Source organism: Sus scrofa, chromosome 13 (assembly GCF_054392235.1).
Source record: "Sus scrofa isolate SSC_HxYL_T2T_F1_AM1 chromosome 13, Sscrofa_HxYL_maternal_Yorkshire_Landrace_v2.0, whole genome shotgun sequence".
In the NCBI taxonomy this organism is placed as follows: domain Eukaryota; kingdom Metazoa; phylum Chordata; class Mammalia; order Artiodactyla; family Suidae; genus Sus; species Sus scrofa.
The window spans coordinates 172,047,515-172,063,386 of record NC_139395.1 but is presented as its reverse complement, the minus strand read 5'-3'; the positions used below and the strand labels follow the sequence as shown (position 1 = coordinate 172,063,386).

Genomic DNA, 15,872 nt, shown 5'->3' with positions numbered 1-15,872 from the left:
GAGCTTTGACATGGATGCTTTCTGGGGAAGCCCTGGTGTCCGTAGGAGATAGGAGCCTTGTCCCGATAGGGGCTAGAGCCCAGTCCCCAGGGCCACAGCTGCGGGTCACCCTATAGCACAGGAACCAGGCGGCGAGGAGCTCTGCGGGTGCCAGCTGGGCGTCCTCGGCAAGGGGCTTGACGCTGCTCCGCGCTGGGCGCCCGCGGCTGTCAATCAGATTCCTATGCCCGCCCCCTCCCAGAGCTGAACCAATCGTAGCCGGGGGTCGGGGGTGAGGAGACGCAGTGGGGCCAGGAAGCTGGGGTTGGGCGGCCTGGTGCAGCTGCAACTGTTCGGGGCGTCCGGGTTCGTGGCCGCTGGGGAGTGCGCGGCGGGAGGCCGGAACTGGAGGTAATGCGGTCCTGCGGGTTGTGTTGCAGCGCCGGGCCGGGCCCCTGCTGCCGGAGGGAAACATTGCTTTGCTTCTCGCGCACGCCTCTCGGCTGCGAAGCCCCTTCCTCCGCGCGCTGGCTCCCAAGCTCCCGGAGGGTGCGGAGGAGCTGCAGTCCGGGGGGGCGGTGGCTGCGGGCGCCGGAGCCTGCAGTGGAAAGCTTCGGCCCAAGGTAGGGCAGAGTTGTTGCAGCCTTGGATAGGAGTCGCGGGAGCCGCGGCTAGTCCTGGCGGGGAAGGGGCGGGGCTGGGCGCGAGCATCTCTGTTCTCAGCTTTCTTGACCCGCTATTACACCTGCAGGTACAGCCAAAGCGCCGCACAGCCCAGCCCTCGGGGCAGTTGGAGACCCCCTCCTGTTAATATCTTTTCTGAGTATGGGGCACTTGGCGACGCCTCCCACCTCAGCGCCCCGTCTCCAGTCACATCGCTGCTCCGGGCCCCAGCTGCCTCTTGGCTGGCTATCCTCTCACACGTTGGACTGACTGTTCTAGTGTTACTGAGTTATCGTTTAGGGACTTTAGATTCAGGTCACCTGAGGAGAAGCGAGTGTGACTTTACAAGGTGTGATGTGGAGACCCTGCCTGGCCTGTCTCTCGTCTCCATGTGATCAGAGACCACTAGGGTGGTGGTAAGAGAGATTCTCAGGATTTATACAAAATTTGTAATTGTCTGTAAAAACTTCATTGCCTTACATTTTTTAACTCTAAAGGAGGATTGTTGCCCCATTTCCTAAAGATGAAGGATCATGCTGCTCTGACGGGCCTTCCCTCTCCTCACTGTGGTTAATTATCATTTGGAACATCAGGGTGTGCTTGAAGCTGGCGGCACTCCCAGACCCTAATAATCTAGCGGTGGAGGTGGTAGCACACTATTTCTCCATAGTGTTTGGGTTCCACTTTCTTTGGCTATGTTTAGTATCTTCTCTATGTGTCTGTTATTCTTACAATCTCTCTGGGCCTGATACAGTGCTGTTGTTATTGAGAAGGGAAAAATGGAAACGAAGGTATAGATCACTGGAGTAGGATTGGCTGTTCCCATTGCCCCACAATCGGATTGTCCTGGAGGAACAATGTAAGTTACGATTCAAACATCATTTCGGAAAGGCCATTCCTGACCAATTGATACAAATAACACCCAATGGCCACTCTCTACTGGTGGTTCTCCTACCTTAGCTGCATATTATAATTATCTGCAGACCTTAAAAAATAGCTGTTTCTTGGGCCCTACACCCATGGATTCTGATTCAGTTGATTGAGTGTAGTCCAGACATGGGTATTTTTGTAAGCTTCTGGGATGATATTAATGTGCATGCAAAGTTAAAGAGCACAGCCTATCAACATGCCCTATTTTTTCTTATAGCACTTTTTGCTTTGTGACTTTTTTAACTGATTTGTTTACTTCTTCACCTTACTTCCTTCTCCCACCACCCCCTCACCCATTAGGAAAGCATAGGGTGTTGTTTTGAAAGAAGGAGAAGGGAAGGCCTGGGTGAGTCAGCATTTTGGGCATGTGATGTGGAGTACATGAAAGAGAAATGAAAGAGAAATGAAATGGGATCTGGGGAAGGAAGTCCTGTAGACTTCTGTCCCTGCTTCATCTTTGTCCAAGGATTGATCTTACTTGGTTGACCCATCATTGTCATGGTCTTGGATGAGTCTCCAGTTCTTTCTCTAGATGCTGCCCTGTTAAGTTTCAAAGTCTTACTCAACACCATGTGAAATACAGCTGCTCTTGGGGACATTTAAATTTGGGTATATTCCATGTAAATCTGTGCTTTTGTCTTTTATGTAGGGGCACTTATATTCTTTCATTTTCTTTTTTTTTTGTTAGGATGCACAAATTTTTTTTTATTTTTAATAAGTTTTTTTGGTGTATAGGCGACTTATAATATTGTGTTAGTTTTGGATGTATAGCAAAGTGAATCAGTATATATACACACATTCTTTTTCAGATTCTATCCCCAAATAGGCTGCGGGAGTCCTTGTATCCTGAATTAAAATTCCAGATATTTGCTTTAAGTACATTTATGTAGATAGCAAGTCAGAGTATTTAGGATGGGGCTTGTCCCAGAAGCTCAGTGTGTGTATGATCAGTAATAAATTGTTTTCGTGAAATGGTTGTCTAAGAACATTAGTCCACCAGAAGGTGGGATTGCCGCCTAATTTTCTTTTCTTTTTTGTCTTTTTGTCTTTCTAGGGCTGTACCCATGGCATATGGAAGTTCCCAGGCTAGGGGCCCCATTGGAGCTGTAGCCACTGGCCTACACCAGAGCCACTACAACTCGGGATCCGAGCCGCATCTGCAACCTACACCACAGCTCACAGCAATGCCAGATCCTGAACCCACTGAGCAAGGCCAGGTATGGAACCCGTGTCCTCATGGATGCTAGTTGGGTTCGTTAACTGCTGAACCATGATGGGAGTTCCGACTAATTTTCTTTTTAGTACTGTAGTCAAGTATTTCATTTGTATTACTGACAGTTGTGATTCTAAGTAATGTAAGCAGTCACTATGTAATTCTCTTGTGAATGGGGTAGGAAGTCAGGTACCTAAAGGCAGTAGAGGGTTGTTGCCACAGGCCTTAAAGAATTTAGACTGGCTGGTAAGTAGTCTTAATCAAAATTTGGCAAAACAGACCCAACAGATCATGCCTTCTACTTTTTGCTTGTCTTTGATCATAAATATGAAGCATGAGTAAGTGGTGTACTAACACTTCAGAAAGATTTGAAGACAAGATTGCTCAAGTTGAGCTTCTCATGGAGTGATCACAACTTTTAGATGTGTCTGGATATGTTTTATTCTCTCTAGTGGTAGGATGGATCATTGAATTGTATGGTTATTCTTGTCAAGGAAAATAACATGTGGGGCTTTTATCTTTGGTTTATATTTTCCCAATTATATTGCTATTTATAAGGTTTTGACTTTGAGTTCAGATCTGAGAGTGATTTTCCATGTTTAAGTTCATGAATATAAATAGCCAGTTATTTATTTTTTTTTTAATTATCAGGAAAGGAAATGTTCCTTCTGCACTCCACCCACTACTTTGTACTGAAATCTGTGTATATTTTTGCTATAAAATTGTACTCTTGACTTCAACTATATTTTCCTTTATTTCATTTTCAGTATCTTTAACCTATACTTCATGTGCTTATCTCTATTGCAGGAAGAATGGTATAAAAATGACAAACTTCAACATGTGCTTCTAATGTGACAAGAAAAGCTAAAAGGCTATCACAATTTCTTGAATTCAGACTTTACACTGGAAGGAAAGTTAAATGTAAACCCTAATTTCCTAGTTCTAATAAGCTTCTCTTCTTGGGAACTGGAAATTAAAAAAAAAAAGGTAAATTAAATTTAGTTATATGTTTTTATTTTTTGGTTGATCTGGGAAACTTTTTTTTTAGAGTCATCTTTATCTATCTATCTATCTATCTATCTATCTATATTTTTTTTTGTCTTTTGTCTTTTTAGGGCTGCACCTGTGGCATATGGAGGTTTCCAGGCTAAGGGTCCAATCGGAGCTGAAGCCGCTGGCCTATGACACAGGAACACAGGATGTGAGCCATGTCTGCAACCTACATCACAGCTCATGGCAGCACCAGATCCTTAACCCACTGAGCAAGTCCAGGGATTGAACCCTCATCCTCATGGTTCATTAACTGCTGAGCCATGACGGGAACTCCTCTGTCTAGCAATATTGTTCTAACTCAATTCTAAGGCAATTTGAGATACCAAATCATATTTTCCTGCTCTCTTTGCAGATAGATTTCTTGTTTTGAGGCCTAGGTTTTATATTTGTAGGAAAAAACTAGAAATCAGGTTGCAGATTTCTTCTTTCACTTTTAAACCTTTCATTTTAATTTTTTTCTCATATCTTTTTTTTTTTTTTAATCTTTTGGGGGCTGCACCTGCAGCATATGGAGGTTCCTAGGCTAAGGGTCGAATCGGAGCTGTAGCCACCAGCCTACGTCACAGCCACAGAACGCCAGATCAGAGTTGCTTCTTCGACCTACAGCACAGCTTATGGCAATGCTGGATCCTTAACCCACTGATTGAGGCCAGGAATCGAACCTGTGTCCTCATGGGTGCTAGTCAGATTTGTTTCCACTGAGCCACAACGGAAACTCCGTTTTCTCATATCTGATTTAATGCCTTGTTTATCCTTACGGCTTATCTTTATTACTTTTTGAGAGCAGCTTTATTCTTCATATTTGTGATTTTTGTTTCCTGGTGAAAATGAAAGAGGAAAACAAAAAGTGCTCAGAGGTGACACCTATCAGTGTTTTAGTACATGCTTTTTTGGAGGGGTCTGTTTAGTGCCCCTTAGGCTCTATGTGCTTGGGTAGAAGGATGAATCTCTCATTCTCAGTGTTCCACCTGCTTGTAGCAGCAAGTCAGAGCTTTTGCTGGCATGACCCTCCATAATGGTTTTCAGCAGAAGTCCCTGGCTGTGAGGGGCTTCTTAAGTAATTGCAGCTGCCTGTAGCTCTTTCGTGCCTTTAGCTCTGAGGTCTGCAGCCCTTGCCATCCTTCTGCACCACTGACCATTGCTGTTATGCAGCTGGCCAGCTCTGAGCCACACTGACATCCTCTGAACTGCTGACATTCACATAGTACATGGACTGTGCCTACCATGGTGCAGCCGGATTCCTGTAGAGTATCATCTTTGGTTTTCTCTCTGGCTATCAGGAAGTGTCTGATTCTTGGCCAACTCCTTAAGAAGGATTTCTACAGAGGAGCAGCTGGGGCTCTGGTATAGAGTTATTTCCTCTATTTCACAGCCATTTCCTTCCTAGAATGTATAGGCACTTCAGGGTGGGTAGATACCTGGCTCTTGGAGAGGGGTGGTGTTGGGGGCCATGAAATGGTTTAGTGCAGTCTTTCACAGTACCTGGCATCCCTGTATAGGTGTCCAGGAGTGGGGGATTTATTCCTTTTTAATTTAGAAGGGAAATACCTCTTGCCTAATATGAGTGTAAGCTTTGCCAGGGGAATTTCTGGCACTTAGTATGGTGTGTGGTACAGGGTAGGCCTCCATAATTATTTGTTATATGTATTGTTGAATCAACGTATATCATGTAAAGAGCTAAGTACTAAGGAAATCAAAAAAGTATGATACATTGTTATCATTAAGTTGCTTTTCTCTGATGTATAGTTTCTGATTTTTTATTTTGTAATGGCTGTACCTGATATGGAAAGTCCCAGACCAGGGATTGAGTCCAAGCTGCAGCTGGGACCTATACTGCAGTTGTGGCAGTGCTGGAGCTGTTAACTCACTGCACTGGGCCAGGGATTGAACCCTTGCCTCTGCAGCAACCTGAGCCATTGCAGTCAGATCCTTAACCCATTGAGCCATAGCAAGAACTCTATAGTTTCTGAGTTTTTAAAAAATATGGTCTTACTTGGTAGTGTAGTTGGGAAAATAACTACACTACAAATATAGAGATTGGCTGAGAAGTGAAAAAGTGCTAAGGTGTTCTGAGGAGGAAAAGCATATTGGAATAGCTTACCCTTGTCTCCTTTATGAAGCTGTGGTGAAGAGGGTTGTTGTATGTTCTTGTGGTAGGAGACTTGTGGTATGGGAATGGGTTAGACCAGAAGAGTAGAGGGCGGGGGAAGAGGGGGCTTGCCAGGTCCAACACAGAACTGCAGGGAGTGTTGGTGCAGTGAGATATTCTGAGCTCCTCTGCACTGTGATTATGCATCCTATTTCCTTTCCCTCTCTACCCTGGAAAGCCTCTCTGGGACCAAAATACTAGCACTTCACTGCTTACCTATATCTTCTTCTTATTTTTATTTTTATTTTTTTGCTTTTTAGGGCTGTACCTGTGACACATGGAGGTTCCCAGGCTAGGGGTCGAATCGGAGTCATAGCTGCTGGCTTACACCCCAGCCAGAGCAATGCGGGATCTGAGCCGTGTCCGTGACCTACACCACAACTCACTGCAATGCCGGATCCTTAATCCACTGAGCAAGTCCAGGGATTGAACCTGTGTCCTTATGGATCCTGGTTGGGTTTGTTACCACTGAGCCACCACGGGAACTCCCACTGCTTGCCTGTATCTTAATAGCAACTGGGGAGAGCAGTTTAAAGTAATTACATGGGAGGACAGTTAGGAGCAGCATACTCTCAAGTCCTCTGCCTGTGGTAGGTGTGGTGAAGGATTCAGCTGGCCTGTTACTCAAGCTCAGCTTTCCTCTCTTCAGGGCAGCTATCTTTCCTCCTGTGCCTTGTTACTCAGCTGAGGGAGCATCAGGACCACACATGTGGTCGGGGAGCAGAAACCCAAAGGGTGTTTCCTGTCTCTTGCCATACAGAGGGATGGTACTCTTGTTTTCCACAGGATATCAGGATGGTTTGCATCTGACCCCAGAACTCATTATAAAATCACAAGTTTTCCTCTTAGTGCTCTTAAATAAAATTACTCTACTAATGTAATAAACTGTAAGGGAAGGGAAGTGGTTTGATTTACTTAGATCTCTTTAGAAAATTAACACTTTAATTTTGAAATTTCTAAGGGTTTGAAGATACTCTTCTTTGTGCTGGTTTTTTTTTTTTTTTTTTTTTTGCTGCACCCATGACAGGTAGAAGTTTCCAGGCCAGGTACTGAACATGGGCCACAGCAGTGACTGGAGCCACTGCAGTGACAGTGCTGGGTCCTTACCCACTGTGCCACAAGGGAACTCTCTTCTTTGCTCTCAAAAGTTAAAGCCTTAATAGGTGGTAGGACAAATATCTCTGTATTTACACAGATGCCTGGAATTGGGTTTGAAAAAATTGTCTAGATATGGAGTAGACATTACTGTGCTCTGGCTCTTTGCTTCTCTTCATGACTTTGCACCTTCAGTAAGATTAAGGAAGAGGAAATGTGGTGTCTTTCCTTTTATGTCACCCAAGGCTGTTGGAGTTGGTAATCTGTTTTCTCATGTCCCCTCTGAAGGAGTCCTTGGAAGAAAAAAATGTGCTTCTTAAATCAACCCCAGCGACTTTTCTATGTGAAGAAATCTTAAGGATACTAGCAGAAAAGAAGGAAATTAAACTGAAAGCCCATCTGCATCTCAGAGAAACAAAGACATGGAGTTTTGAGGAGTGATGGGAGCATGGTGTCGGCCATGGGTGATCAAGACACAGCCAGACAATGTGGACCAATTTCTTCAAACTACGGCTTTTCTGCTGTGTGCTTGCAGTATTGATGGTGGTGGTGCTGGTCATCAATGTTACTCAGGTAGAGGTGAGTACTCAGCAGACTCCTCCATAACTAAGGGATCCAAATCTAAGGATTAAGGTCTAACTAGCCTGGAAAATGCTGATCATCAGGAAACTTATTCCAATCACCGTTCTTGTTTTCATTTATTCACGGAGTATTTGAGTGCCTTCAATGGTTGTAAACTGTGCTAGTCACCAAGGGTACAGTGGTTTCTTCACTTTGGAGATCCTATTCTAAATGTGCATGGGAGAAAATAAGAGTTATAAGTAATCATATGATATAATAATAAATGACAGTTAGCAATTGTGGGAAATACTGAGAGAAAGGAAAGTGGGCTACCCTAGAGTATCTTTAGAGTGATGACATAAAGCCTTTTCAAGGAGAGGACCTTTTAGCTGACTCCTGGCAATATTTCAGGGGACGGAGTTGATGGTGAATCTGTTTTAACGACTGCTGTGTGGTGCTCAGGGGCAAGGACTGTCTTATTGAACCCTCACAAGTGCCTGGCACTAAGAAGGTGCTGAGTAGTAATCACCATTCTACTCTCTCTTTTCATGAGTTCAGCTTTTTTAGATTCCACGTGTAATTAATAAATGGTATTTGTCTTTCTCTGTCTGAGTTATCTCACTTAGCATAATATACCATTGTGTGTGTGTGTGTGTGTGTTTATATACACGGTATTTTCTTTATTCATCCATGAGTGGACTTAGATTCTCTCTATATCTTGGCTATTATGAATAATGCTACCGTAAACATGGATGTACAGATATGATTTTGATACCTTTACCCAGAGATGGGATTGCTGGATCGTATTTTTTTTTTTTTTTTTTTTTTTGGTCTTTTTGCCTTTTCTAGGGCCGCTCCCATGGAATATGGAGGTTCCCAGGCTAGGGGTCTAATCGGAACTGTAGCCGCTGGCCTACGCCAGAGTTACAGCAACGCAAGATCCGAGCTGCATCTGCAACCTACACCACAGCTCACGGCAACGCCTGATCCTTAACCCACTGAGCAAGGCCAGGGACTGAACCCGCAACTTCATGGTTCCTAGTCGGATTCGTTAACCACTGCGCCACAAAGGGAACTCGGATTTTTAATTTTTTGAGGAACCTTCTTATTATTTTCTATAGCAGTTGAAATAATTTATATTCCCAGTGACAGTATGTAAGAGTTCCTTTTCTCCCCATCTTTTCCAACATGTTTGGTTTCTTATCTTTCTGACAGGAGTTATTCTAATAGCTGTGAGGTGATGTCTTAATGTGGTATTGATTTGCATTTCCCTGATGATCAGTGATGTTGATCATCTTTTTATGTACCTGTTCACCATTTGAATGTCTTCTTTGGAAAAAATGTTTATTTAGTTCCTCTGACCATTTTTTAGTTGGATTTTGTTGTTATTGAGTTGAGTTCTTTATGTATTTTGGATATTAACTCTTTATCTTATATATGGGTTGCAAATATTTTTCCCATTCCACAGGTTATTTATTTATTTTTTTAGAGCTGCAGATGCAGCATATGGAAGTTGCCAGGCTAGGGGTCGAATTGGAGCTGTAGCTGTCAGCTTACGCTAGAACTCATGGTAATGCTGGATCCTTAACCCACTGAGTGGTGCCAGGGATTGAACCTCCATCCTCCTGGACACTAGTCAGGTTCATTTCTGCTGAGCCACTGTGGGAACTCCACCTTTACATTCCGTTGGTGCTATCTATTACAGTGCAGAAGTGTTCCAGTTTGATGTAATACCCCATGTCGATTTTTGCTTTAGTTGTTTGTGCTTTTGGTGTCATATCTAAAAAAAATCATTGCCAGGACTAATGCCAAGGTGCTTCTTCTAGGATTTTAACAGTATCAGAGCTTATGTTTGTCTTTAATCCATTTTGAGTTTATTTTTGTGAGTGGTGTAAGATAGGGGTCCAAATACTTTCGTTTGTGTGTGGCTATCCAGTTTTCTCATCACCACTTTTGGGGAGACTGTGCTTTCCCCAGTGAGTTGCTTCCTTGTCAAATATTAGTTCATTGTTTATGTGGAGGTTTTTTTCCTTGGTTCTTGTATCTGTATTTATGCATTACCACACTGTTTTGATTACTATAGCTTTGTAGTATAATTTGATGTCAGGTTTTTTTTTTTTTTTTTTTAGGATTGCTTTGGCTATTTGGGAATTTTGTGGTTCCTTACAAATTTTGGCATTGTTTTTTCTATTTTTGTGAAAAATGCCATAGGAATCTTAGGGTTTTTGTTGAATCTATAGATGGCTCTGGGTAGTAGAGATGTTTTAATAATATTAATTCTTCCAAATGAACATGAGGTATCTTTCAGTTTATTTACGTCTACCTCAATTTCTTTCATTAAAGCCCTGTAATTTTCACTGTATAGATCTTTCACTTCCTTTGTTAAATATATTCCTAATTATTTTATTGTTTATGAGGTTCTTGTGAATAGGATAGTTTTCTTTTTTTGTCCCAGATGTTTTGTTTAGTGTACAGAAATACAACTGTTCTGTATGTTTTCGTATGTTGATTTTTTTTTTTTTTTTTGGTCTTTTTTGTTGCACCAGCAGCATATGGAGGTTCCCAGGCTAGGGGTCGAATTGGAGCTGTAGCCACTGGCCTACACCACAACTATATCCACAGCAACGCAGGATCCAAGCCACATCTGTGACCTACAGCACAGCTCACAGCAACACTGGATCCTTAACCCACTGAGCAAGGCCAGGGAATGAACCCGTGTCCCCATAGATACTAGTTAGATTCATTTCCTCTGAGCCACAGCAGGAACTCCTGTATGTTGATTGTATATCCTGCGACTTCCCTGAATTTGCTGATTAGTTCCAATAGTTTTTTTACTGTGTCTTTAGGATTTTCTAAATACAGGTGATCCTTGAGCAACATGAGTTTGAACTGTGCGGGTTCACTTATACATGGATTTTTTTCAGTAGTAAATATTATAGTACTGAATGATACACAGTTGGTTGACTTCATTGATGTGGAATCACAGATATGGAGAAACCATGTTATGGATGGCTGACTGTAAGTTAGTTATGTGCAGATTTTTGCCTATGTGGAGGGTAAGTGTCCCCAGCTCCTGTACTGTTCAAGGGTCAACTGTATGAAATCATATGATCTGCAAATAATGACAATTTTACTTCTTCATTTCTTTCTTTCTTTTTTTTTTTTTTTTTGTCTTTTTGCTATTTCTTGGGCCGCTCCTGTGGCATATGGAGGTTCCCATGCTAGGGGTCGAATCGGAGCTGTAGCCTCCGGCCTACGCCAGAACCACAGCAACGCAGAATCCGAGCCTCGTCTGCAACCTACACCACAGCTCACGGCAATGCCGGATCCTTAACCCACTGAGCAAGGCCAGGGACCGAACCCGCAACCTCATGGTTCCTAGTCGGATTCGTTAACCACTGCGCCACGACGGGAACTCCCCACTTCTTCATTTCTGATTTGGATACCTTTTATTTTTTGTCTTGCCTAATTACTCTAGCTAACACATTTTTTTTTTTCTTTCCATTTCTTGGGCCACTCCTGCAGCATATGGAGGTTCCCAGGCTAGGGGATGAATCAGAGCTGTAGCCGCCGGCCTATGCCACAGCAATGCGGGATCCGAGCCGCATCTGTGACCTACACCACAGCTCATGGCAACGCCAGATCCTTAACCCACTGAGCAAGGCCAGGGATCAAACCTGCAACCTCATGGTTCCTAGGAGGATTTGTTTCCACTGCACCACGACGGGAACTCCAACACTGGATTCTTTTAACCTCTGCTGGGCTGGGGATTGAACTCGTCCCTCTGCAGTGACCCAAGCTGCTGCAATTGGATTATTAAAACCCTGCACCACAGTGAGAACTCCAAAGAAGTCCATTTTAAGTGAATAACAACTTAACTTCAATTGAATAGAAAGTTCCATCTTTTTACTCTCTCCCTTTTAAATTTTTGATGTCACAGTTCTTTTTATATCATGTATTCGTTAACAAATTAGAGTAGCTATAGTTATTTTCTTTAACATTTATACTATAGTTAAGTGGTAAACACACCATCCTATTACAGAATTAGAGTTTTTGAAATCTGATTGTATATTTATCTCTACCAATATGTTGTATACTTTTGTATCTTTTCATGTCACTGATTAGCATTTTTTCATTTCAACCCAAAAAACTCCTTTCAGCATTTCTTGCAAGGCAAGTCTGGTGGTCATAAACTCCCTCAGCTTTTGTCTGTCTAAGAAAGTCTTTATTTTTCTTTTATACCTGAAGGATAACTTATCTAGTTAGAGTGTTCTTGGCTGGAAATTTTTTTCTTTCAGCACTTTGTGTATGTCATTTCACTCTCTCCTTCCTATTGGGTTCTGCTTATAAATCTACTATTAGCCAAATGGGCATTCTTTTGTAGATTACAATGTTTTTATTTTAGCTGCTGTTAGGAATCGCTCTTTATGCTTTTTTTAAAAATTTTTTTTCCATGCCCATGGCATGCAGAAGTTCCTGGGCCAGGGATCAAACTCATACCACAGCAGTGACCAGAGCTGCAGCATTGTCAATGCTGGATCCTTAACTCACTGCACCACAGGAGAACTCCTGGAGGAGGTATTTTTGCGTAGAGATAATAGGTTATTCTATTAGCTTCTTGAACTTGGTTGTCCAAGTATATCCCTAGATCTAGCAAGTTCTCAGCTATTATTTCTTTAAACTCTTTACCCCCCCACCCCTTCCCTCTCTCCTCTCTCTCAAACCCTGATTATTCTAGTATTTGTACATTTGGTAGCATCTGGTAGATCATGTAGGCTTTTCTATGCTCTTTTTCATTCTTTTTCTTTTTCTTCTTTTCTGATTGGCTTATTTCAAAGTTCCTATTCTCTAGCTCACTTATTCTGTCTTCCATTTGCTTTCCTCTGCTCTATAGATGCCCTCTATTACAATTTTTATTTTATTCATTGAATTTTTCAACTCCAGAATTTCCATTTGCTGCTTCTTTATGATTTATATCTTTGTAAATTTCTGATTTTGTTCATGTATTTTGTTGAATTGTGTTTTGTTGTAGCTCATTGAGTTTATCATATAGATTGCTAGATTCTGTGCCTTTGAGCTTGGTTAATTGGAGGATTATTGTTATCTTTTGGTAATGACATATTTCCTTGATTCTTTATGTTCTTTGTAGATTTGCATTGCTGCTTTCATGCATGAAGTAGCACATACCTCCTCATACCTTACTAGCTGTTTTTAGATGGGGTACATTGTTCATCAGTCCTGTTATGTATGTTCTTTCTGACCTTGTATAGGTACACTTACATCACTAGTCTTGCTTCCTTTGGCACAATTCTTTTTTGTTTGTTTGTTTGTTTGCCTTGTTTTTCTTTTTTTTATTACTCAAATGAATTTATCACATCTGTAGTTGTATAATGATCATAACAATCTGATTTCACAGGATTTCCATCCCACAGCCCAAGCACATCCCCCCCACCCCCCAAACTGTCTCCTCTGGAGACCATAAATTTTCAATGTCTGTGAGTCAGCATCTGTTCTGCAAGGAAGTTCAGTCTGTCCTTTTTTCAGATTCCACATGACAGTGAAAGCATTTGCTATTGGTGTCTCATTGTATGGCTGACTTCACTTAGCATGATAATTTCTAAGTCCATCCATGTTGCAAAAAATGCTGGTATTTCCTTCTTTTTAATGGCTGAGTAATATTCCATTGTGTATATGTACCACCTCTTCTGGATCCACTCCTCTGTCGATGGACACTGAGGTTGTTTCCATGTCTTGGCTATTGTAAATAGTGCTGCAATGAACATCGGAGTACATGTGTCTTTGCGAGTCATGATTTTCTCTGGATAGAGACCCAGGAGTGGGATTGCTGGATCAAATGGTAGTTCTATTTTTAGTTTTCTGAGGACTCTCCATACTGTTTTCCACAGTGGTTGCACCAGTTTACATTTATCAACTGTGTACTAGTGTTCCCTTTCCTCCACCCCGTCTCCAGCACTTATTGGTTGTTGACTTTTTGATGCTGGCCATTCTGGCTGGTGTAAGGTGGTACCTCATAGTGGTTTTGATTTGGATTTCTCTAATAATGAGTGATGTTGAACATCTTTTCATGTATTTTTTGGCCATCTGTATGTCTTCTTTGGAGAATTGTCTGTTTACATCTTCTGCCCATTTTTTGATGGGGTTGTTTGTTTTTTTGGTATGGAGCTGCAGAAGGTGTTTATAAAGGTACCTTATTATTAATAAAATATTCTTAATTATTCCCTCCTTTGCCTTGTATAATTTCCGTCTTTCATCTCACTTATGTATATATAAAGTATACTTAATAAATATGTTGTTGTTCTTATTGTTTTGAGCAAATTGTTATCTGTTAGATTGTTAAGAATAAGAAAAGTGAAAGTTTTTATTTTACCTTCACTTATTCTTTCTCTGATTCTCTTCCCCTCTTTATATAGATCTGTTTCCCCTCTTTATATAGATCTTTTTATAGATCTGTATAATTTCCTTCTCTCTGAAGAACTTCTTTTAACATTATCCTCCTAGACAGCTCTGCTGGCAACAAGTTTCTTAATTTTTGTTTGTCTGAGAAAGACTTTGTTTCTCTTTTACTTTTGAAGGATAATGTTGTAGGGTACAGAGTTCTAGATTGGTGACTTTTTTTCACTCAACACGTTAACTATTTCATTCCACTCTCTTCTTGCTTGCATGATTTCTGAGTTGAATGTAATTCTTATATTTGCTTCCCTAAAAATAAGATTTTCTTTTTCCTTTAGTTTCTTTTAAGATATAATTATCTTTGATTTCCTACATTTTGAATGTGATGTGCCTGGGTGTAGGTTTTTTTTTTTTTGTATTTATTCTGATTTGTGTTCTCTGAGCTTCCTGGATCTCTGGTTTGGTGTCTGACATTAATTTGGGGAAAATTCCAGTCATTGTTTTTCAGATATTTCTTTTGTTCCTTTCTATTTTTCTGATCCTTTTAGTATTCCTATTAGGTGTACCCCATAGCTTTTTTTTTTTTTTTGTCTTTTGTCTTTTTAGGGCCTCACCCGAGGCGTATGGAGGTTCCCAGGCTAGGGGTCTTAATCAGAGCTACAGCTGCCTAAACCAGAGCCACAGCAATGCCAGCCAGATCCACACCACAGCTCACAGCAACACTGGATCCTTAACCCACTGATCGAGGCTGGGGATCGAACCCTCAACTTCATGGTTCCTAGTCGGATTTGTTTCCACTGTGCCACGATGGGAACTCCCCCCATAGCTCTTGAATATTCTCATTTTTTATTCTTTTATTCCTCTTTGGCTTTTAGTTTTGGAAGTTTCTGTTGACATTTCCACAAGCAGTGAAGATTCTCTCCTTAGCTGTGTCCCCTCTACTAGTAAGCCTTTCAGAGGAATTCCTCATTTCTGTGGAATTACAGTGTTACCAAAAGCAGGTTCCTGTGCCTGATGTACAGTGAGACCAAACAAATTGAAAGTTGGAGTTTGGAGCAGAGAAAGGTTATTGCAGGGCCATGCAAGGACAACTGGTGGCTCATCCCCCTCCCCAAACCCTGAATTCCCAGAAGAGTTTCAGTAAAGAATTTTTTAAGGCCAGGTGAGGGTGGAGTATCACAGGGTATGAGATCAGCTCATGCACAGTTCTCTGATTGGTTGATGGTGAGGTAACAGGGTAGTTAAAATGTTATCAGTCTTAAGGCATCAGTAGTTCTGGGGGCTACATGCTTATGATCATTAAGTAGTTAATTTCTTCCATTTGGTGGTTTTTAACATCTGAAAAATTCAGGAGCTATGCATGAGATATTATCTGGTACTTTGGAGCTGAGCTACAGCAGAGGATGTGGGGGAGGGGTCTGTTTGGGAAAGTCCTGTAGGGTCCTACTGGGTTACAACAGTGTTTTTGATATCTAGCATTTAAAAAATTTCTGTTCTTCAAAGACTTTATTTATTTATTTACTTACTCATTTAAGAGAAGGTTTATGTTGACAGCAAAATTGAGAGGAAGTGTTTTGTGTCATCTCAGCCTTCTGATAACCAGTGTTGTGGCTGCAGTGGCCCTTGTGGTTCTTATCATGATTGCAGGATACCCTCAGCAATAACCATCAAGAAGCTTTGAGAAGAGAGAGAGGGCATGGGCCTGGGGTTCTTCTTTTATTGGGGTCAAAGGTGGGGGCCTGGAATTTCATGGGCTTACTACTCTTTTTTTTTTTGGCTGTGCCCAAAGCATGTGGAAATTCCCAGGCCAGGGATCAA

At 41.7% G+C, this 15,872-nt stretch overlaps 1 protein-coding gene across 8 annotated transcripts in view; it reads left to right on the top strand.

Moving 5' to 3' along the window:
- Nucleotides 1-273: 273 nt before the first annotated feature.
- The window catches only part of NXPE3 (neurexophilin and PC-esterase domain family member 3), a 38,746-nt gene continuing 23,147 nt past the window's right edge, over nucleotides 274-15,872 (top strand). For 4 of the 8 annotated variants that reach the window (XR_014824922.1, XM_003132693.5, XM_084991514.1 and 1 more), the window contains exons 1-3: nucleotides 274-390; nucleotides 3,593-3,772; nucleotides 7,371-7,661. Coding sequence is in view for 7 of the 8 variants with exons in the window: in XM_003132693.5 (XP_003132741.1) it covers nucleotides 7,569-7,661 (93 nt within the window). In the remaining variant the exon portion in view is untranslated. Of the gene's footprint in view, nucleotides 603-3,592; nucleotides 3,773-7,370; nucleotides 7,662-15,872 lie in introns of all 8 variants that reach the window. The other 4 variants (XM_013990159.3, XM_084991512.1, XM_013990160.3 and 1 more) reach the window with 2 other exon arrangements.